Source organism: Protomyctophum parallelum, assembly GCF_964188405.1.
Source record: "Protomyctophum parallelum genome assembly, chromosome: 23".
In the NCBI taxonomy this organism is placed as follows: Eukaryota; Metazoa; Chordata; class Actinopteri; order Myctophiformes; family Myctophidae; genus Protomyctophum; species Protomyctophum parallelum.
Genome location: NC_139715.1, coordinates 19,531,305 through 19,555,668, shown reverse-complemented (window position 1 = coordinate 19,555,668; position 24,364 = coordinate 19,531,305). Strand labels below are relative to the sequence as shown.

General features: G+C 42.2%; 1 protein-coding gene across 2 annotated transcripts; it reads left to right on the top strand.

The window, feature by feature from the left end:
- The first annotated feature begins 3,848 nt into the window (after positions 1-3,848).
- enpp4 (ectonucleotide pyrophosphatase/phosphodiesterase 4) lies at positions 3,849-23,865 on the top strand. 2 transcript variants are annotated; one of them, XR_014568896.1, is made up of 9 exons: positions 3,849-4,005; positions 6,412-6,673; positions 9,621-9,914; positions 13,784-13,888; positions 14,296-14,494; positions 16,669-16,845; positions 17,848-18,117; positions 20,749-23,081; positions 23,345-23,865. XR_014568896.1 is itself a non-coding variant. In XM_083758897.1 (8 exons), exons 2-8 carry the CDS (start codon positions 6,413-6,415, stop codon positions 20,844-20,846), a joined length of 1,404 nt encoding a protein of 467 aa, XP_083615023.1. In that variant the 5' UTR covers positions 3,849-4,005; position 6,412; the 3' UTR covers positions 20,847-23,865. The 2 variants fall into 2 exon arrangements, 1 of the variants encoding a protein (XP_083615023.1); XM_083758897.1 differs by having other exon boundaries at positions 20,749-23,865.
- The last annotated feature ends 499 nt before the right edge of the window (positions 23,866-24,364 follow it).

Sequence of the window (24,364 nt, the reverse complement as noted above, 5' to 3'; positions counted from 1 at the left end):
AGAGCTGTAGAGCATGTCTGAAATAAGTGTCAGAGCTGAAATCGACATGGAAATATGAAAATGCTTAAACATGTAGCTGTAGCTGTGAGTCCACAGAAGTGAACCTTTCAAGACTGTTTTCTCAACTCACTGTTTTCTGCAAGACATTACTCTATAAGCCATATCTGTTATGGTCTGGCTCCCGGCCGGCCCATCTGTCTCTCCACAGACCTTGCCAGACCTGGCAACCTCTCCACAGACCTTGTCAGACCTGGCAACTCCCACTTTCTCTTCCACTCACACAGTCAATTCACTCACCTGCCTCCAACTCCCTCGTCATTCCACCTGTGAACAATTCTTCAATCAACCTTCCCCCTATAAGACTGGACTCATTGCAAAACACCTTTGTCAGTTCATAGTTTGATGTTGTTGATGCAAGTTCCTGGATTCCTGTTTTATGGCAACACTATTCATTGCTATTTCCCGCGTTCCTGAGAATTTCCCTGCATGCTATTCCAGTGTAAGACTTGCCTTATTTTCTGATTAAATCCTTAAAAGGCTATTCTTGTCTGTGGTTACTCTGCATATTGGGTTCAAATCACTCTGCGTCATAACAATATCTCCAAACCTGGTGGGTCAAACTGAACAACCAATATGTCAATTTGAAGCTATGCTTACCTGCTTTCATACGACATGAAAAAACCCGTTTTGAAGATTAAACCCTGTGAAACCTATGTGTGCGAAAGATTGTATATTCATTTATAAAATAAAATTCTGGGGGTGGGGCTACAGTCTGTGTGTAGTAAGCCATTTCCAGGAATGACTGCAAAATTCAGAGCATGAAAATACACCCTTGTGAGGTAAATTAATACTCCACAGCAATGGACACACACGCGTGTGCGCGCTCACACACACACACACACACACACACACACACACACACACACACACACACACACACACACACACACACACACACACACACACACACACACACAGTCGGACTCACGCAATGAGAATTCACATGGCCATGCGACAGGAACCATGCAACCCTGAGTCAGAGCATTCTTGTGAGTTCATCTTATATTTAGAACCAGAGCACCCCACTTTAACACACAGACGAGCACGAGCGATGGCAGGCACACAGGCAGGCATCACAGGCACGCGCATGCATGCACACACACACACGCACACGCACACGCACGCACACACACACAGAGAGAGGCACGTCATACAATGCCTAGGACAGTGGTCTATTAATAGACTTTAAAGTGTGTAAGGGACACAAGGAAATGTCTATAGCAGGTCAGACCTACAGTGGCAGATATTAAGCCTACCCAGTTTACTTGTACACATGAAAGGGACTTTACTGTATGTGGCAAAAAAGAAAACCTCTGTGTTCAGAACATTTTCAAGAAAATCTTTTGTTTTGTAGCTACTGTATTGATTGTTTCTGATCGTACACAGCTCTGTTTACAAATTTCTAGATGGGCACGGGTTATAGCTTTAATCGTACGTAGGTACGTATGTACATACATATGTACATAATTTGTGTCTGTTTTTATTTCACACTTGCTTTGAATTGAGAGAGAGAGAGAGAGAGAGAGAGAAAGAGAGGTCTGGTATAGAAGGACCTCTGGCGGTGAGTTACTGTAACTGTGCAATAGTTAGGAGCATCTTTTTGGCCAGACTCATCACATGCCAAATGTGTGTTGACACTATACACACACGCTGAAGAACTGGGAGGCGGAGGCGCGGGGGTGCACTGCCCGGAGCAGTGTGTTAACCAGGTCTTCGCCGCCAAACTGGCCGAAGGCAAAAACAAAATGCCACTGGCATGCAGATTCGACTGCCATCTTGTTATGCAATGCATGTGGTAGCCTATCTGTGTGTGTGTGTGTGTGTGTGTGTGTGTGTGTGTGTGTGTGTGTGTGTGTGTGTGTGTGTATTGAGCTGACTTACTTTATGGTCCATATTCCAGATAAAATATGACCCTGAGACTGAGAGGGCAACGTCCATTCTGATATCATAACACACACACACACACTCACACACCCACACACACACACACACACACACACACACACATGCGGCTGCGCGCCCTTACCTTAACATAAAGGGATATCTTAATCCCTTCATCTATTAAGGGCCTCGATTCCTTATTTTTCTCAGATGACGATGATGATGACGACGATGATGAAGACGACGATGAAGATCTGCGTGACCCCCGACCTCCGACCTCATCCTCGTTGACCCCCGGAGACGCCCTGTCGTACAGGAGGATGATTATCTCAAATAACTGCGATTATGTAGCTAACAGTTGTGACAGGCCTACCTCTCCCTCTCTTCTGTGTCCCGTTCCTCCGATTCGCTTCTCTTCTCCTCTTCATCGTCGCTCTCACTGTCGGAGCCGTCCTTCCTCTCCTCTTCCCTCGTCTCTCCGTCTTCGGCGCTCTTAGAGGAAGAGGAGGAGGAGGTGGAGGAGGCAGCGCTGCCGCGTCTCTCCTCGGGCAGACGGGGCGCAGGGAGCAGAGGGGGACTGGGTATCTCTTGGGTCACGTGGGTGTTCTGGTATACGGGCACTAGACCCATATCTGCGGGCGTTTCGTAGGTCACCTCTGGCTCTGGGGCTTTCTCGTCGCCTGACTCGTCGGAGGAGGAAGAGGAGGAGGAGGAGCGGCTGCTTCCAGACCTCCTCTGGTTCTCGTAGGTGACATCCATAGGGGTCTCGTACACGTTCTCCGGGATGGACTCCATTCCGTGTCCACTGGCGGTGGGGTAGGGGGGAAGTCGGCGATGATAACAGTGGCGGTCTGGTGGTGGACAGTAACAGTGAGCCGTCTACACAGACAGGGCAGAGCAGAGATTGAAAGTAATGCCCCCACTCCTGCATCCAACCCCGGTTTATGACCCCGGGATGGGACTTTGGACGGGGGGAGGGATGACAGGTGATGTCGAGAGTGGATCTCATCTCCTTAAAGAAAAACACACAACACACACTTCCCATGTAATTTATTTTAAATCCATCAATGCTGCAAGCCTATATGTGTATAGTGCACCACTCACTGTACCTTAGTTATGGTTGCTCTCCATTACAATACACTGTAATGGTAATGGACCCCCTCGTAATTATTACAGTCTCTCTGTCAGGAATGTATGGGGTTAAATACAAAATATGTTTCACTATAGTCTACTGTTATGCCACCAAAATAAATATGGAATGAACATTATGAACTGCATTTCTATTATTTCCTCCGGGGTGGAAAGTCTGGTGACGCGAGGTTAATCAACAGGCATCAAAAACTGTGACTCCTTTCTTTGAAAACGCCAAGTATTCAGAACACCGAACCGTATTCTGAATATGTTTTTGATTGATTGATTGAAATATTTATTAACAGTTTGTAGAATTTACAGTACATTTTAAGCACAAACTCAATACAAAGACTGTCAACTGTGAGTGTGAGTGGACCCAATTAAGCATTACACTTGTTTACAACAGGGTCCACATTGTTCAATTCATCAAATATTCGTCAAATATGAAATAGAATTCAAACGACCTAAAAATACACATAAGTGTACCCTGCTGCATGAACCAAGCAAGGCAATTTTAATTTACATAACGTAACGTTACAAGTCCTCACCCCTCGCCCTCAGGACACGCACACACGCTCAGTCGCTCACACGCGCACACACACACACACTTTCATTTACGAAACCGGGCCACCGGCTATCGAGTAGGCGGGGCACGAGACCTCACCACTTGGCCAATCACGATGCTGTTCACAGCGGCGTCGATGAGCCTGTCGCATGCCGATTGGCCCGTGGAGCTGTCACTCGGCTTAACCAAAACGTGACGCGGCATGGGTCTATTTTGAGGAAGTGCACTTTAGTGCAGACAGAATGTTGTTGCTCTGTGTTGACAAACTAGACTGATTGGAAAAAGTTTTTTATTTATGTTTTTTTTTTAACCTGAAGCAGGGAACGAGCTGTTGTAAAACGCCTGTGGACACACAAAAAACCCAGCAGGTAATTATATTAGCTGTTTAGCTGTTGCTTGGCATGCAAAATGCCAATGCTGTGTGTGTGTGACATTAGCCTGCTAATGCTAGCCAGGTGTATATAAGGTTACAGTTCCTGATTTCTGCCAGGTAATTCAATAGTGTTTACTGTTTACCCTGCTGCTCGCATATCAAATATTACGCAAATATTACACATACTGATATGGTGGCATCTTTCATTGTTGGTATTTATTGACTTATTTGTTGCAAAATTATGAACTTCCTGGGTTGTTCTGCAAGATGTGCTTTGCATACTTAAAATGTATGAAGTGCACGTTCTTTTGTAATTGGATGTATATTTATTTTTGCTAAGTTTTATTGTGTGTGTGTGTGTCAGTGTGTGTGTCTGTGTGTGTGTGTGTGTGTGTGTGTGTGTGTGTGTGTGTGTGTGTGTGTGTGTGTGTGAATAAGGAGATTATGAACCTGAATGACTTAATGTGTGTTTTGCTTACTTGCTCTCCAAACGTTTCTTTCAATTATAGAGCTAACTAAATTCAATCGCATTAACTCAGTCATCACATTAACTCCAGTTCTACACGGTCCTTTGAGATCGCAGTCAGCTATACTCTTACAGCAGAGCTTCTTCAAATCAAGAAGCAAATTAGAAAATTGCATTTCAGGGACAGGAAGGGGGGGGGGGGTAAATTGTTGTTTCACTGTACAGAACTTTGTTTTGAAAGCTGCTTATATAAATAACATACGGTAAAAGTATACGTTATATTTACTAAAGGCCAGGGTGCTGTCTACTCTAGACAATGACATTGTGTACTTTGGAATTTGTTTTGTGTTTGTGTTTTGGAGTGCCTAATTTTTTTTGTGTATGACCATGGATTTGTGACTTGTGAGTCTATGGGGCGTAATGTGTCAAGGCAAGGAGGAACACAGACACGAGACACTGCTTTGAAAATGTCTTGCTGTAATGGGAAAACATTAGCCCTCCAAGCAGAACCCAAATGCTACTGAAGTTTCTGACATTTTGACGACCCAGATAGCATTGGGTCCTGTTGCACTACTACCATGCCACCTGGTACACAGCCATTCTTAAACATAAACAACATGTTTAGCGCCTCTCCGCGCTCGGTGACGACATATTTCAGTGTGAGGCTTTCTGAATATGTAAAGTATAAGTACCCATACATCCCGCTGCGAATATCTCCTGTGGCGCGGAAGCCGTTAAGTATTTTTAATATATGTTTGCCCGATTTGGAAGCTTGGATTCTTCTCTTCCTTCCTTGTTTATTGACACCTCATTGTACCGCCTATCTGGCTAGCTAGTGGCGCTATAGCTATGACACAGCAGATCAGAGGCAGGGACATAGCCGCACAAGCCAACCGCACACCGGGAGGCGGTACAATAAACGGTAAACAAACAAGAAGAAATAAAGCGACCAAATCGGTCAAACAAAGATTAAAAATACTTAACGGCTTCCGCGCCACAGGAGATATTCGCAGCGGGATGTATAGGTACTTAAAGTTACCAAATTCAGAATAACAAAGGCAAAAAAATGCCGTCACATGGCGCAGCTTCTATTTTAGAGAGAATGATTACTTCCGCGTTCTGGAATTTCCATACGAAAATATAGTTCTGACCAGGGACCCAACATAAAACTCATCAAAATTTCAGAAAAGCTTTATGTAGGGTCCCGAGAGGGGCTAGGAAAACATCAGAGCCAGCTAGCATTCATTCTTCCACATTCAGGTACATTTGAAGTACATACAGTAACCTGTTTGAATACATACAGTAACCAGACAAGAATGCACTCCATGTTTAATTTGGCAACAAACAAGAGTTGGAGAACAGAGAGAGTAGTCAAATATTCTGCACACTATTTAAAATTAACCATGAGTTTATTGAGGAGTAAACTGGACTCCATCAATTATATACTGATAAAGTATTAACTAAAACACACAATGGCTTTAAAATTGCTGCTAGATCCATCCATCCATCCATGACAGACTGACATACAGCCTTGCCCTGTGTACAATCTATTGTACAGTAGAACTAATCACAGGCTGCCATGCCATCATTTGAAATTATGTTGTTTAGATGAGGGCTGTTACTGGCTGGTGATTTAGCCTATAACTATATTCACTAGATACAGTTCTGTTAGGGTTAATGTGGGGTGGTGGTGTTGAAATGAAAGTCTGTGGCTGGCTTGAGTCACTTCCTGGAAAAGCTGAACCGCTTCTCTTTTCTATCTGTTCTCACCTTTTTCACAAGTTCTTTAGTTGTTGCTTTGTTAAAGATGAGTTATTTTTTTTACTATGATTTCTTCATTTCCTGTCAGCTATTCATGTAACAACTGTCAACTTACTCAAAATGAACTGTCTTTCTCTCTCCTCATGTTTATGTGACCCTATGTTACTTCTTAAGAATGTTACCCAGCATGCTGCTGGGCTTCGTGTGTGGCCTCAGCTCATTGGCTGGAGTGAGGCCAGACACGGGCACTGAGCCAGCCAATCATGGTGACGAGGGCCCTCCGCCCCTGCTGCTGTTGTCATTTGATGGTTTCCGTGCCGACTACCTGCAGAGGTACCCCATGCCCAACCTGGCGGGTCTCTACAGCCAGGGGGTCCTGGTGGACCATCTGACCAACGTCTTTGTCACCAAGACGTTTCCCAACCACTACAGCCTGGTAACAATTAGGGGTGGAGTGGGGAGATGTTTTGCTTTCTAAATATTTATCCCACGATTTTTGGAACCCCTTTACTTTCACCCAGTGTCAATTATCTAATGTGATCCTGGGCTCTACACTGCCTCTGCCAGTCTGGGGAAAGCAACGGACCTCATCAATGCATGAGGAGTCCAAGGAAGCCACTTCTTCTCACCTGACAGGGGGGAGTTTCCCCGGTTAGACGTAGCATGTGGAAGGAACGCGTTATTCCAACCAGTTCCTTTCCCCTCCATCGGGCCAAGGGGAGGCAGTTTAGAGACCAGGATTACTGCATATTGTTTTGTGAGGGTACTTACCCAAGGGCATATGGGGAGAGTGGAGAGATGTTTAAACGGTGATATCCCGACAGTTGTGGTCCAGACATGGTAGTTTCCTGTTTCAATATTGTTTCGTTTTCTTTGAGCTTCCTCATCAATTCAACAGCGTACCTCCTGGTATCGCATGTCAATATTTACTGACACTAGACAGCTGGATCACAAACGAATGGCAGCAAAGAGCCTGAGGTGACATGAATTCTGTTTTGTCAGTTAGGCCAAGCGTGATTTGTCATTCAGAATAGCATACATGTCTCACCCACCAGCTGACACAGCTCAACATTATGGCACCACCTCACCTCTCAGCTCTGTATTGACCTCATTTGATCCTGCATTCACTTTAAACTCATTTTTAATTAGTAAGTTTACAATTTAAAAAAGTACATTTTTTATTCCAGTAAATTTGTCATTGAAAACCATGAAAAATGTTTATTTCAAATCAAAGATTCTCTAGCTGTAACTTTTTTTTTTTTTTTTTTTTTTTTTTTTTTGCGGCTTACGCCTTTTATTGATTTTTTAAGGGACAGAAAGTAGGCTGACAGGAAACGGGAGAGAGATGGGGGGATGACATGCGGTAAAGGCCGTGTCGGGTCCGGGAGTCGAACCCGCGGCACACCGCGACTGGATCACCAGTCCGGTGCCCAGACCGTTACGCTACGGCCTGGGCTCTAGCTGTAACTTTTAACCAGCCAGCTAGCTAGACTCTAGCTAGCTGGCTGGTTAAAAGTCTGAGTACAGGCCCAGGCCGTAGCGTAACGGTCTGGGCACCGGACTGGTAATCCAGTCGCAGTGTGCCGCGGGTTCGACTCCCGGACCCGACACGGCCTTTACTGCATGTCATCCCCCCATCTCTCTCCCGTTTCCTGTCAGCCTACTGTCTGTCCCTTCAAAAATCAATAAAAGGCGTAAGCCGCAAAAAAATATCTTAAAAAAAAAAAAAAAAAAAAAGTCTGAGTACTCTACTCGGACTACTCATGGAGCTGTCCTTTAGGCCCTTTTAGGGCTGCATGATTTTGCCTGCAAAAAAGACCTCGATTTTCTTTTCCTCTGAAACCTCAATTTTTGTAAGGCAAACAAATGTGAAGTTTCCTATTGGAATAAAGTCCAAACCTTAAAAGGATCCCTGGCTAATAAGATAAATATGCCTTAAAATATTATACATGCCCTCTATGAATAAAAATAAAAACACCATCAATATTTTATTTCTTTCATAAATAGAGAATCTTTCACTCAATAGGGACTTCTCCCATCGCAGGTTGGTCCATGTGTGGTCCAGCCCTATGGAATGCATATTATAATAAAAACAACTGAATACTTCCTAAGGATAATATGAGCATCAAAGCAATATTTAGATACGTTTTTATTAGCATGTGCATTCCATACATTCCTTGGGGCTGGACACATGGACATATGAAATCCTCAACTTGTGACAGGAGCAGTTCCTTCCTATTGAGTGAAAGATTCTCTATTTATGAAAGAAATACAAATATTTAAGGTGTTTTTTGGACAGAATCTGGAGGAGTAATTTAAAAAAATGTTTTTCAAAAGTCTGCCTCCTGGTGGTGCAATAACAGGCCGTTCTGGATAATTTGGGGCAGAGGTTCATCATTAGCATCCAGGAAGTGTGTGTGCAAAATTTTGCATCGACCGGGTTAACTGTGCCGGAGATTAGCTCTACACAGACTGACGGACACACACACGGACGGACGGACGGCCGGCCGGACGGACATACTCTGAGTCTCTCCCCATGCCTTCGGCCTGGTGGAGGCAATAACATGTAGTTGGTAACAACATTTTGATCGATTTTTATTATTATTTTACATTGGAGTGGATGGGGATAATCAACTATTTTAATATTTAAAAAAGAAATATAGGTAGAGTTAAACAACTTGGGGATAATCCCAGAGGTACATGTGTACATAGGAACAATAACATAGTTGGTATGTGATAATAGTTTGTAATTTACAAGCTTGTTTTGAACCCGAACGCACCGTCACTTCGCCTAACTGTAAAACTCCATGTAGATGCCCAACAGATTTTGAAGTGGGTATGGCGCGACTGTCTCCTTCCTAAGTGCGGATGGCGTGACCGCAGTAAAACAAACACAAGCACAGCGCTTTTACACTACTAGTTTGCTCCACATCAGCTTAATCCTTGTTCCTATCGCTCCCCGTGGCAGACATGTTAACGCTCCTTTCAGGTTTTCTCTCTGAGAAAGATGGACGAGGAAGAAACTACGGTAGCCTGCGGCCGAGTGCGATAGAGATTTACCTTAAATACCCTAGTTAAAGTGAAAAACGATTTTCGTCCAAATCCAAAAATTGCAATTTCATTTAGAATTCGGTTAATTAAATAAATACATTAGTATGGTATGCTGCAGAGCGTACCATACGACATTTGAGATTATTTTGTATGGTTAGTTTCCCAACTGTGCACCCGGTAATAATGCTCAGAGAGATTGAGAGATGAGTCGGGCTTGCTTCCTTGATGTAAAGCTAGCTACACAATATATGAAGCTACATAGCCACCTATCTTGGTTTCAGTTATACATTGTAAGTTTTCCCGACTGTCTGATTGTTATGTACTGTATCTAGGTGACGGGGCTGTATGCAGAGTCTCATGGCATCCTGGCCAGCGTCATGTATGACCCGATCAACCACAAGAACTTTAGCATATCCAACGACAAAGATCCGTTCTGGTGGAACGAGGCCCTGCCCCTCTGGATCACGGCACAGGAATCCGGCTACAAGACGGCAGCCGTGATGTGGCCCGGCTCGGACGTGGTCATCAGGAACCGCACGGCCACACACTTCCTGCAGTACAACTCGTCCATGAGCTTCAGGGAACGGATAGGGAAAGTGGCCAACTGGATGAAAGGGGACGGAAAGGTAAGGGACGAAACTCCTCCAAATCCTTGTTGTTCCCATACGTGACCATAGCTGAGCTGACTGTTTACCTACTAAATAACTCCTAGTTTGCACTACTATGAGTGCAAAAATGTGAGCCAAAATCAACAATAGTTTTCCTGATTCCAACTGGTGATTTGATTTCTATAGTATAGTGTGGTACGATGCGTCAAAAAAACAGCTCCCGTAGGAGTTTTGTGATAAAATTGATTTTCTTTTGTTGCAGATCTTGGTTCTATAGAGTCCAAACTATGAGAAAATGATGGGGTTCAAATTTTCCCGACCCCCACCCTGTTTCTGGGGGGGGTCATCTATTTGGGACCTCCCAGAACAGTATGCCAGCCAGTTAATGTCCGATTTTCATAATATTAGAATTGTTTTGTATGTTTTAAAACATTCTGAGTTGATTTCTTAAACTTTTAAAGTGGTCAGAAGAATCCTTTTTGACTTTTGGTAGGGGTGTTTCCTCACCTGGGACCTCCCGGACTGACCTCTGGGCCTATAAGTTCTCATTACATTCCTCGCTCTGCTCCTGTTCCAGAATAACGTCAAATTAGATCATAAATGAAGCATAAAAGTATTTGTAGCTGGGCTCTGATATAAAATAAATAGTAGTAGCCAATACCAGGGGTCTTCCACAGAGTGCCCATGACACCTAGGGGGTCCTCAGAGTTACAATTTAGGCATTTAGCAGACGCTCTTAATCCAGAGCGACTTACATTAAGTCCCAAATAGCAAGAGCAGGACATGGAATAGGAAGCACACTTTCCCCTTGGATTGTAGTACTAAAATGAAAATAAAGGAGAAAAACTCTCTTGCAAAAAAGGCCATGAAAAGTAAAGATCCAGAGATACAAAAAGACTACCGCAGAGTTAGAAACTGTGTGAGAACGAGAACAAGAAATCTAAGAATTCAATATGAAGAAGAGTTAGCAAGACAATCTACATTAATAAAAGGACAAAAATTAAAACATCAGTAGGAGATCTATATGTCAATCAGGACAACAAGAACTCCCCAAAAACAGAGAAGGACTCGGATAAAGCAGAAATACTTTCAGACTATTTTAGTAGTGTATATGTGAATGAACCTGAAGGGCATGTTATACCTGAACTGCCAAGAGTGGAAGTTCAGCATGTAGAACAGTTTATAATAACAACTGAAGACACAAAAAAACTGCTACAGAGCATGAATATCTACAAATCACCCGGGCCAGATGCAATACACCCTAGGATAGTAAAAGAACTAGCCTGTGTGATTGCTGAACCAGTAACAATGCTATTTAACAAAACTCTGGAGGAAGCAACTTTACCAAGTGGTTGGAAAGAGGCACAAATCAGTGCAATATTTAAAAAAGGAAGTAAGGCACTGGCAGGGAACTACAGACCTGTCAGCCTGACATCTGTTATATGTAAAACAATCGAAAAATTAATTAGGACACACATTGTAGATCATATGAAGTCCAACAAGCTCTTTAGTAACAGCCAGTACGGCTTTATGTCTGGAAGATCAACCACACTTCAACTTCTTACGTTTCTTGTTAAATGGTCAGCATCCTTAGATAGAGGACAGTCGGTTGACTGAATTTATATGGATTTTCAAAAAGCTTTTGATAAGGTAAGAGACTAATATCAAAGTTAAGGTCTTACTGTATAGACAAAAGAGTTATAGGTTGGGTACAGGACTTTCTCAGTAACAGGAAACAGAAGGTGGTGGTTAATGGAGCCACTTCAGATTGGAAGTCAGTGACCTCTGGAGTCCCACAGGGATCTGTATTAGGACCAGTACTTTTTGTTAGACATCGGATTGTATCTCCCTTGGTAGATCATTTATATAAATAACAAAAAGTACCTTTTTGCGGATGACACAAAGATATTTAGAACTATAAACAATGACACGGACACAGCACAACTCCAAGCAGACCTCCAGAGCACCAGCAATTGGTGTGACAAGTGGTTACTGAAATTAAACCCAGATAAATGTAAACGGCTGCACATTGGTAAAAAAAACGGACACCTTGGCTAATTATACAGTTGGAGATCTAGTGATTCATCAAGTAGAGGAAGAAAAAGATATAGGGGTGGTGGTTGATAATTCACTAGAATTTGAAATGCACATCTCTGAAAAAGTAAAAAAGGCAAACTCCATGTTGGCGATAATAAGAAGAACCTTTTTAAATTTACGAAAATAACTATTTATTCCGTTATTCAAATCCTTGGTGAGATCACAACTTGAATTTGCAAGCTCAGTCTGGTGCCCCTACAAAATCAAATACATAGAGAAAATAGAGAAGGTTCAGAGAAGAGCTACTAAACTAATACCAGGGTTGAAAGAAAGGTCTTATGAAGAAAGGTTAAGACACTTACAGTTACCAACGTTAGTTTATAGGAGGCACAGAGGGGATATGATCGAGGTATATAAACTTGTTCACCAGATATATGACTTTACAGCCGAGCCTGTTGTCCATTCTTGGGACAGCAGGTATGAGTTGAGAGGGAATTCTCTTAAACTCTTACCACTAAATTGTCAGTCAGAAAAGAGAAAGAATTTCTTTACACTCAGAGCTGTCAGAGCATGGAATAAACTTCCGGAGGAAGTGGTCCAGGCTCCTTCAGTTAATACTTTTAAGAATAGGCTTGACAGATTTTGGTCAACAAAAGGTTTTTTGTATAACTATAGGGCTGGCTTGTAAGGTCATAGACTGGTAAATACGGGACTTTAAAGTGTATTATGTATAAGATATATGAAAAAAACCAAAGAGGGCGGGTCCACATGAACTTGGTTTGTTTTAAAGTGTAAAAAAATAAAAAAAATACGAATGTATTTATGTATGTATGTACTTGTGACTTTAATAGTATTTATGTCTGTTGTGAGTCTGGCGTAGAGGATTTCATCCTGTGCTGGAAATCTTTTCAATAAATTTCAATAAATAAATTAAGCAAGAACAAAAAAGCATGGGAATACATCACATAAAAACATTTATCATGAAACATGCGTAAGCTAAGAAAGTAACAGTGGAATATCTATATAATGAAACTATACATATAAACTATACATCTATACTACTATGCTATACATATGTACTTGTATGTGCTATGACTACATGCAATGCAATTATAGTGATGTCTACATAACATGCTATAAGTCTGTATCAAATGCTATCTAAGTCTACGGAAATGCTATCTAAGGGGGTAGGGTAAGTGCTATGGGCCATGATGGAGTCTGAAAAGGTGGGTTTTCAGACTACGGCGGAAGATTGGGAGTGATGCTGCAGTTCTGAATATATGGGTGCAAGAATAGGGGCAAAACTAGTCCCGGACCCCCTGTGGAAGACCCCTGGTATTAAATACTACTCATTTTTGTAATCGGTGCCCAGCTACAAAAACTTTTAATGCTTAAATTATTATCTAATTTGACATTGTTCTGGAACAGGAGCAGAGCGAGGAATGTAATGAGTACTGAGATGAGTCCGGGGGGCCCCGGGTGAAGAAAGACCCCAACCAAAAGTCAGAAAAGATTATTCTGGCTACTTTCAAAGTGTAAGAAATCAACTCAGAATATTTAAAAACCTATAAAACAACCCTAATATTATGAAAATCGGACATTAATTGTCTGGCATACTATTATGGGAGGTCCCAAAAGATATGACCCCCCAAATAAGGGGCGGGGGTCGGGAAAATTTGAACCCCATCATTTTATGACTGTTTGGTCCCTATGAAAGCAAAAAAATCACTTTTAGCAAAGAAATCCTACGGAAATACACATCGTACCACACTGGCCCACTGGCATTGCTAGGCAACCCATTGCAACCTATGTCCATATTCACTCATCCATTCTCCCTGCCATCCCATTAGGAGAAAGGAGTGATGTTTTCAGCTCTGTACTACGAGGAGCCCGACCGGACGGGTCATATCTATGGCCCTGAAAACACCATTGCCATGGCCAAGGCTCTGAAAGAGGTACCGGACAGACACCATACACACTGTAGATGTCTACGCTAATATGACAAATGTGTTTCCGTGCTAGGGCATTCACTTCTAGTCATTTTTACTAGTTGACTAGTTGCCTAGTCTACTAGTCGACTAGTTGTGGAAATAAATATTTGTACATTTAAAAACTGTACATTGGTGACTATAACTATAATCTAGCTGATCATGTGGCCTACAAAATCACGAAACTTTTTTTTTCTTCTTATCAACTAGTCAACCAAGTTTGGTACCAACAAGGTCGACTAGTGGATTTACTAGTCGACTAGTTGCTTAATGCCCTATTCTGTGCTTGTCTGTCCCTCTATTGGTTCAACTGCCTTTATTTGTGTGTGCGTGTGACTGTGTGTCTGTGTGTGTGTGTGTGTGCATGCGTGCAGGTGGATGACCACATAGGGCTGCTGGTGTCGGACCTGAAGGGTGCCGGCCTGTGGGGGCGTGTGAACATCCTGATCACCAGTGACCACGGCATGGCCCAGTGCTCTGCCGACCGCCTCATCAGGCTGAGCGACTGCCTGCACCCAGACAACTACAGCCTGGTGGACACTACACCTGTCGCTGCCCTCATCCCACTCAAAGGTAAGACAACTACAGCCTGGTGGACACTACACCTGTCGCTGCCCTCATCCCACTGGTTAAATATACGAACTTTGGCTAAAAGCTTGTGTTTAATCCACGTGGGTTCTTGTTTACCTACTAGCGCTCTGAACTGCAACAACTTTAACTTTCAAGTTTCAACAACTGTCGGTTTGGTTTCACAACCGAAAGTAAACACACTTCCTCTTCAAAATAAGAGCCACTTGTAATGATTAGTCAACACTACTGGTTTTATTTCTAAGTCTACTTACAGGATGTAGATAGACATTTGTAGTATGTGACACCAGAGCTTGTAATGGGCTTGGTACGCAAAAGCGCCTCCGTGCCTTTGATCTGCCAGCATGCATTTTGACGACACATGCGCACCAGTTATGTGTGCACCCTAGTCTCGCGTAGCCAGACAACTTTTCCACAATCTCCGAATGCTAAATAGAATCTGGAACTACACCTCCCAAATCTGAGTAATCTGTTTGTCATTTCAGTTCACAAAAATATCTTTAGAGCTTATTGTTTTATTTCCATTTCTGCTAAGCAACAAGCTATGTATGCTTGGATGATTTCTATTTATATTAGGATAAATTTGCACGACTGTAAAGACGAAACACATTTTACTATATTTATTATTTTTTTACTCATCATAGAGCTTCCGTTGCTCCAGACTGTATGACGGAAGCATTTGAAAATTGCGAGAGGCAACAGTCTGGCAAGTAACGCGAGACTACCGTAATTTCCGGACTATAAGCCGCACCTGAATATAAGCCGCACCAGCCAAATTTAGGGAAAATCCCATATACAAGCCGCACCGGACTATAAGCCGCACCGGACTATAAGCCGCAGCTACGTTAGCTCAGAGCCTGAGATGGCTCTGCGTTAGCTGTAAAAATCCATAGATTAGCCGCACCGTTGTATAAGCCGCAGGGTTCAAATCATGGGTAAAAAGCCGCGGCTTATAGTCCGGAAATTACGGTATGTACACCCCTGCATGAACCAGCAGAGTCGTGAGGATAGAATTAAACGGAACATTCATGTGTACAACCAGGATGTCAGGTTGTTTTGAGCATACAACTCCTGTGCATTTCAAATAGGAGACTCCTGGGGCTCGATTGATTGATTGATTGAAATATTTATCAAAACATTTAGAGACATACAAATAGACATTTCTATGTAGCTAAAGTACAGAACAGGAATTCATCATATAGGAAGCAAAAAGGGAAAAGATACATATACAGTGAGGGAAAAAGGGGGGGGATTCAGATTTTACAGAGGCCAGTTTCGAATTGCAGCCATCCGTAGGTGCCCTTTGAGAGCGGTTTTGAAGGAGTCAAGGGATTCACATGTCTTAATGACTGTTGGTAGGGCGTTCCACATTTTGGTGGCATAGGAGCAAAAATAATTTAGTCCCTTGTTTGTGCCAAATCTGGGTTGTACATGGTTTGTTGCACTCCCTCTGGTGTTGTGGGTGTGGACTTCGTTTACATTAAGGAAGTATTTAGACAGGTACATCATGGGTATCTTGGTGGTGTATCGAATCTTGTGGACCAGACCCATTGCAAGATGCTGTACTCTGTCGTCGACCCTAAGCCATCCCAGCCTGTCAAAGTGGGCAGGGGTGAGGTGGGTTCGGGGGGTGAGGCCAAGTAGGAGCCTGACCAGTTTGTTTTGGGAGGTCTGGAGCCTTGTTTATATACTAGTCATTATATACTAGTCATTAACATCAAAAACGTCTCGACAGCACTAAAACCTTTACTACCCCCTACTTTTTAGCATTCATGGATTTACACTGCACCGGTGCATTTTCTGTACAACCAGGACATGCACATGAAAGTTATGAAGACTGTGAAACTATTATAATCTTCACAACTTCTCTATTTTACTTTTATCATATGACAATGGAGCTACAGTTTTGTTTATATCAGTCAATGGTACAGCTACACATAAATAGATGTGAATAGAAGCAGAAGTGTTTCTACAGGAATATGGGGTTCACTGGTGTGTGTGTGTGTGTGTGTGTGTGTGTGTGTGTGTGTGTGTGTGTGTGTGTGTGTGTGTGTGTGTGTGTGTGTGTGTGTGTGTGTGTGTGTGTGTGTGTGTGTGTGTGTGTGTGTGTGTGTGTGTGTGTGTGTGTGTGTGTGTGCGTGTGCGTGTGCCTTTCTCAGATCCAGAAACAGTCTTCGCTCTGCTCAAAAAGTGCCACCCCCACATGACGGCTTACCTGAAAAACTCCATCCCTGATAGGCTGCATTACAAGAACAACCAGCACATTCAGCCAATCATCTTAGTCGCCGACGAGGGCTGGACCATCGTGAAGGACGGGAGCAGCAAGCTGCCACGGTGTAAGTCAGATGTTGCAAGAAAAATAAAGTTGCCATTGTTATTATATACCTTTATTGAAAGGATAAGCCCCTTGAGATGTCGCATCTCATTTTAGAGGGGGTCCTCAACACAGATACATTGTACAATACAGTTCACAAAACAATACAACAGTACAACCATACACACAGACAGGACAAAACAAAACAGAACAAAAGCTCTCCCAAAGATAGCTCCCACCCCATTGTTGTGTTACATACAATATGATGAAGGAAACACTCTAGTAGTAGTGCTGCACGATTCCTGCTCAAATGTGAATCTCGATTTTCCTCCACAATTTGAGGAATTCTCACGATTCTCACATAATTCTCATTATTTCCGTGAAGAATTGTATTGTCTTTAGTATGTAGTTGCTGAACATTACAACATTAAAAATGTGTTGAAGCCAACTACTGTGGTTTTAAACAGACAACATAAAAGTGCTTGACTTAAACCTCTCTTAAAGTCTCTCTCTTGTAGCAAAAACATACCGGCAAGAGTAACTAAAATGAATTGGACAGCCAACTAGTACTGCACGATTCTTGCTCAAATTAAGAAATGAGATTGCATAGGTGTCTGAATCTATATCTCAATCTGTTTTCGATTAATTGTGCAGCACTATCTACTGTAGTAGTGTTATTCTGGAACAAAACCAAAAGCGCCAATATCAAGGCTCATCATATTAATGAGATAGTTTGAAATGTACTGAACGTTATTCAGATGGCATATTGTTTAGACCGATGATGCTAGGTTAATTGTTTATCCCGGTATCCTAGTTTCTTTGTTGTTCTTCTTTTACTAAAGTTCACGCTTCTCTGCTTATTTCAATCTCGTCACTCTGTAAATGTAAATTGGTGTTTTTGGTCCATAAATGTTCTGATTTCATATTGGGCACAATGGGTAGTTACACAAAATACACACATTCTCGCATACATACAGTAAATGCAAACTTCTCTCTCATTCTCTCTCCCCCCCCCCCCCCCCAGTGGGCGATCATGGCTATGACAACTCCCTAGCCAGCATGCATCCCTTCATGGCGGCCACCGGGCCCAGCTTCCGCCGGGGTTATCGCATGGCCGCGTTGCAGAGCGTGGACATTTACCCGCTGATGTGCCGTCTGCTCGCTGTGCCTCCGGGCCCCAACAATGGCACCCTGGACCAGGCCAGGTGCATGCTGGTTGGGGAGCGCTGCGTCGGCGCTGCCATGGTGGTGGGCCTGGTGGTGGGAGTCCTGCTCGTCCTCACTACACTCACTGGTAGGTCCTTAATCCATTGTGTGGGAACGTCATAATCCAACCGACGTGTACACACGTCCTAGCGCATTTTCATTGATATCAAACGAGAGAAAAATATTCTGGATATCTTTTTTTGGCCTCTCCTTCTGCACCATACTCCTTGCTCTTCGCACATGCTCGTTGTCGTTCACTTCCCTGTTTACCACAAGAAAGCTCTTAGAAGGAAGTGAAGTGGTCACGTGACTGGGCTGCGCCATGACACTTTCATGGACACTTTTATGGGAGCCAAACTCACACCGGTAGTGCAATGAATACATGGCAGTGAATGGAGCCGGCTGGACCAGCTCATAACAAACATTATTCATGAACAATTGCGAGCTTTGTCATATAATTGGTTCAGGAATATGAAAGAAGACATAAGTGATATCACACGTTTTTTCCGAGTGGTTGTTTTTCGACTTAATAACTATTTATTTTTATTGAGGTATTTATAGAAGAGCACATAGTAAGTTTTCTGCCTGGGCTGCTCTCTGCTCTTTGAAAAAATAAATCACATTAAGTAGTATGCACATAAAAAAAATAAGACAGCATAAAATAACGTGTTATATATATTAATTTATTTTCCAGAAGCGATCACTTTAAAAAGGTCTCAGTCATTCATAAATAATGTTTGTTCATGAGCTGGTCACTGAGCTCTCATTGGCTCCAATGCATTCTGCCGAACTTCCGGGTGTAGTTTGGCTCCCCTGAAAGTGTCCATGAAAGTGTCATGGCGCAGCCCAGTCACGTGACCACTTCACTTCCTTCTAAGAGCTTCCTTGGTTTACCACAAGGAAGCTCTGAGAAGGAAGGGAAGTGGTCATGTGACTGGACTGCACCATGACACATTCATGGACACTTTCATGGGAGCCAAACTCACACCGGAAGTGCAATGAATACATGACAGTGAATGGAGACGGCTGGACCAGCTCATAGCAAACATTATTCATGAACTATTGGGACCTTTTGTAAAGTAATCACTTCTGGAAAATAACAGAAGACATATCACAGGTTGTTTTCTAATCACTTACTTTTCGATGTGCACAGAGTGCACAGTATATAATTTTATCTGAGGATCGAAACAGCAGCAGGTATCGTTTCTGGCTCCAAAGTATCCCGAGATTTGGCTGCCAGACAGGAAACGGTGGGAAGTCTCGCGATACTTTGTGCTTTCAGAAAGGTACTTTGTGCTCTTTAGATACCATACCTCTATAAAAATTACAGTGTACACATCGAATAACAACACAGCAGACAATAATGTGTTACATGTCTTCTGTTATTTTCCAGAAGTGATTACTTTACAAAAGGTCTCAATTGTTCATAAATAATGTTTGTTCATGAGCTGGTCACTGAGCTCTCATTGACTCCAGTGCATTCTGGCTCCCATGAAAGTGTCCATGAAAGTGTCATGGCGCAGCCCAGTCACGTGACCACTTCACTTCCTTCTCAGAGCTTCCTTGGTTTACTGCTAACATAGAAATGCTCGGCGCGTGTAATCTAAGGAGCTCTCTGTGGTTTTGACCAGATGGATATACTATTAACTAAGCTCTTCATTTCTGACTTTAAAGCTGATATAGACAAGTTTCCAGTGTTTGTACACAGAATTCAAATAGCTCCACCCCCCCTCCCCCTGTCATTCTATTGGCCGAGCCAGGTCACTTCAGGCTATGGGATTGTTGTTGCTGCTGGGAGGGACGCTTATGGATATTGCGCTCGTATGGCTAAATATGACATTAAAAAAATATGAATTTCCATCCATCTTAGTTACAACAATGACATTGAGTCATGTTGACATGTTTTTTTAAGGGTAACTGTAGTATAATCGCAATATCACACGACTGACAATATCTGACAATACTGACAATATCACACGACTGACACGACGAGACTCACTGGCTCTCAATTTAATTCTCTTTTATTTGTAATCGTGCATATAAAACATATATTGCCCCTCAAATGCCCCAGCCACTACAGCATCGTTCATGTGAACTACTTTGTCCATGGTGTGAACTGAGTGGTGCAACTAAATATGGAGTGCTGTGATAAAAAAAAAAATGAGGTGACTTTATTAGACCCCTTGGTGTGGTTATGTGCAATGATGTCTTCCCTTTGTATTTAGGGTTTCTTCCTGGAGGCTGAAACCTTGATTCAAACGTGCCAATGAGGTGACTTTATTAGACCCCTTGGTGTGGTTATGTGCAATGAGGTCTTCCCTTTGTATTTTAAATGTTGTTCCTTATATAACCATAATACCTGATGAACATGTTTTCGAGTGGAAAAAAATGTCAACAGTTAAAGTATCAAATAATGGTTAAAAGTGGTTAAAAACTAAGGCGACACAGATGCGTTCCTGTGTGTGTGTGCTTTATAAATACAGTAGGGAACCTGAGAGAGAGATAGTGTAGGCCGGTGGAACACAGGATCAAGTCTTCAGACGGGATAAAAAACATGCCACCAAGGAGCTTTAATCTACCGTACTTATCAGGGTGTTTTGTGACCTGATGGCAGAACAAGAGGGCTTAGAACAGGACGATGTTGTGAGTCGTCGGAGGCCTCCAGCAACAGGTGGTCTTTGTCACAGAACAAATTAACCAGGCAATGTTGTCGTTTCAGGCCTTTTCCAGCTGATGAAACGCCACCGTCCCTCAGCCTCCAGGCCCTTCCAGAGACTCCAGCTGGATGAGGAAGATGATGACCCCCTGCTGGAGTAGAACCCACGCCTGCGCACACGTCTTCCAAGCTTCCCTATGCTGTAAATGTCCTGCACTTTTTATGGTTACTGAATAGACTTTCAGCACAGCTTGTGTCAAGGAGTTTCTCCTGTGTGTGTGTGTGTGTGTGTGTGTGTGTGTGTGTGTGTGTGTGTGTGCGTGCGTGCGCACGTCTATTGTGTCTGTATTCACAAGCATGTTTAAAGACCAGTTGCTTTAAAAGCTGTAAGGCCCATTTATACTCCCTTTTATATAAATGAACGAGACATATTCAAATGATCGCGGCTCACATACTTGTATCCGTCCTTTACATTAGCATCGATGTCACATTTTGTACTATTTTAAAATGTTTTAATAATGGTGTTTAAGGCCCTTTAAATGTTTTAAAAGTCGTCCACTGACAACACTCGGGTGAAGTATTCTCGCATCCCTCTATAGCCTGTTTTAGGCTCTTTGAGTGAAATTCAAGACCAATAAGCATTGGTGAAGATTATAAAAATTAGCTCCTATGTAATTTATGACAAGGATGCCAATTAAAATGCCTAGTTTCTTAATGAGTAAAAGCACTGATCATAATAATTATCATGTTGTGATATATCAATATATCCACTTGAGGGCAGGTCAGAGTCAAAAGTTTTGACGAGGTCGAGGAGGTCGCAATAATATACTTGTTAAAAGAAAGCTGTTCTGTAATAACTGTTTGTCCCTGTGCTCATTTTAAGCGAAATTCCGATATATCATACCGTAGATGTTCGAAAACTAACTTTTAAAAACTCTTCGCCCAGCCTTCTCTACAATCACGATTTCTGGAGGCCCTTCGGCGTTTCGTCCATCCATATCCGTAAGCTTTCAGAATATGCACAGAAAGACAGACGAAATGAGCATGTTAAACAGACAAAAGTCATGCCCATACCCGGAAAGGCGAAAGGACCTTTTGTGTATAAAGCAAACAGACAAAAGTCTCTGTCCATATCTGTACATGGACTTAATGTTGAGTATAAATGGGCCTTCTTCCTGCTAGGTCAGATTCCCCCTTCAGTCATGGACTTAATATTATCTGGTGCAACAGAACTGGCAATGCACTTCCTCAAGTCAAAAGGATTATAATACCAATAATAATACCAAATAATAATGTATTATTATTCTGCTGTATGTTAATATACATACAGTATCCCCCTTACTAGGGACTACTTGAATGTAAGTGAATATTCTAGCCAGAAAATTCACTTGTGTCATGGGAATTTTTTTGTTACTGGGTTTAGGGAACCATTCTTATTGAATTGAACTGGCACGAATGTTGTATTTTATCAATGTGATACCGTCCCCTTGAAGTTACTGTCGTAACTACTGTTATTTATTTTATTTCGGGTTAATAGCTTGATCTTCTGATGTGTAAACATTTTAATGTATCTTTGGGTATTGGATTTTAAAATTGTATAGCATGTTACTTTTGTTTATTTATGGAGTTTCTGTTTTTCATCAGCAGGGGGAGAGCCATAACTCACTGACATTCTACTGTATGGGTTTTAGAAGGCACATTTAGCAGTATGCACAATCTGTACATATTGTATGAGTATTCTGTAATAGTTTCCTGGGGCACTGTACATATGGGAGTAACTTTGTGACCGTGGTCTTTCACTTTGGGGATCTCATTTCATCGTTCCATTCATTGTACCACTTAAATGGGTTTGACCATGTCAAATTGTAAATGGGTTCGAACCATCTGTAATATAATATCGTGTACTTTAATCTGATATTGCACAAGATGTTTTATCTGTTATAAAACTACCGCAGGCAGACTTTGAACCAAATCGAGCATCGTCTTTTGATGCCACTATTTTATGGTGGTGGCTTGCTGTATTGTGGTTTATTACCAGTGCTTTACAGTCCTAGCAATGTGGTCTGGGAGAAAGTGATTGTCTTCAGATTAATTAATTTACATGAGATTACAGGGACATCGGATGTTGGCAATTTAATTGATCACTGTACTGAAATCAAAAAATTGAGACCCTGCACAGGCACACAGTTGGCTGTGGGCATTGAATTACAGGACCGTGTATTCACTCTTTAACCCTCTACTAAAAGCCACCTATAGCTGCTCCGAGCTCAACCTCTAGTCTCTACAGCTTGCGTCAAAGATCAGTGAACAGCAGAGAAGCTTTTTTATGCTTTGATTTAGGAGAATTGACACACTTGGAGCATTCTATATAAATAAAGATGATTGTTCTGGTACATGTACACTCAACGCACTCCATGTTAACCACTTGAATCGTAGCGTCCCAATACCGGAGCAAACATTTGCCGAAAATATCAGCTCTGCACTTCATAACATGGCATGTTGTCACTCGATGTGTGCTTGTAGATTCAGAGACGAGATTTGGAGTAGAGTGGAAAAAGGAGGGTACCTATTATAGAGCCCTGGGGAACTCCGGTCAATGAAGTAGGGTTTAAGTGGTTAAAGCACATCTCTTTGTTCTACGTACGTGTAACCTGTTCAGTTTCACAAATCATGATGTTGCCACGTTTTGAAATCACCTCATAAAAGTAATGTTTTACAGAGGGGGAAAACCAGCCTGCTTGTATTTTTAGACGTACAATCCTACAGCATGTCATGTCCGATAGGGAGAGGTCCTGAACCTCTAGCACTTTAAGGGCCACAAGAGCTCTGAAGTGAAGTTGATGTAGCCTAATATTTAGACTCTCGTAGATGTATTTATCGATTACATCTACGAGTCTAAATTTTAGGCTAAATGTGTGTGTGTGGCCTCACGTCTCTGCTCTGCCTCTAGCTGCTGTGTGGCCACTTACTTTACATACTATGCAAATCTACTATAGGTTACTGAAGGAGTTTCTGTTCTGATATGATTTTTTTTCCCTGTCATGACTGTGAATCTGATTGGCTTGATTTGCAAGTCTTCCGTTCGTTTTTTCTTAATGATTAAAGTTATGAAGAAATAACATGTCAATGATTGATTTTTGCGTTGTGTGTGCAGTGTGGTTGTGAAAGAGAGGATGGCAAGGACAGCATGTTTGACAACAGTACAATGTAATACATTTCTGTATTGTGTTTGAAACCCATTGAGCTGTACATGTAGTACTATTCATTTATTTTTGCCAGGTATAACCTGGGGCCTGTTTCACGAAACGTGGAATATATATATCCTGGATCAGCGATTAACCGGTTTCATGAAAACTGGTTAATCTTGCCAGATTAATTTAGCCAGTTAACCTGGATATGTTGAGGCTTGATTCAGTTTCATGAAAGCAATGCCCAAAACTCACAATGGAAACTAATGCTGTGGATTTAGCCTGCTCCGGACCAGACTAACAGCCAGGTTAATCCTGGTTAATCCTAATCCTGATGTCTTTACTGTTCATTAAGCATTCAAACTTATTCAATTGTGTTTATGTTGCCTTATTTTTATTAGTCTGCATTAAAACATATGTAGCCTACACATTGCCATTAAAGGACTACATAAACCCTATAGGCCTATACAAAAATATATATATATAATAAA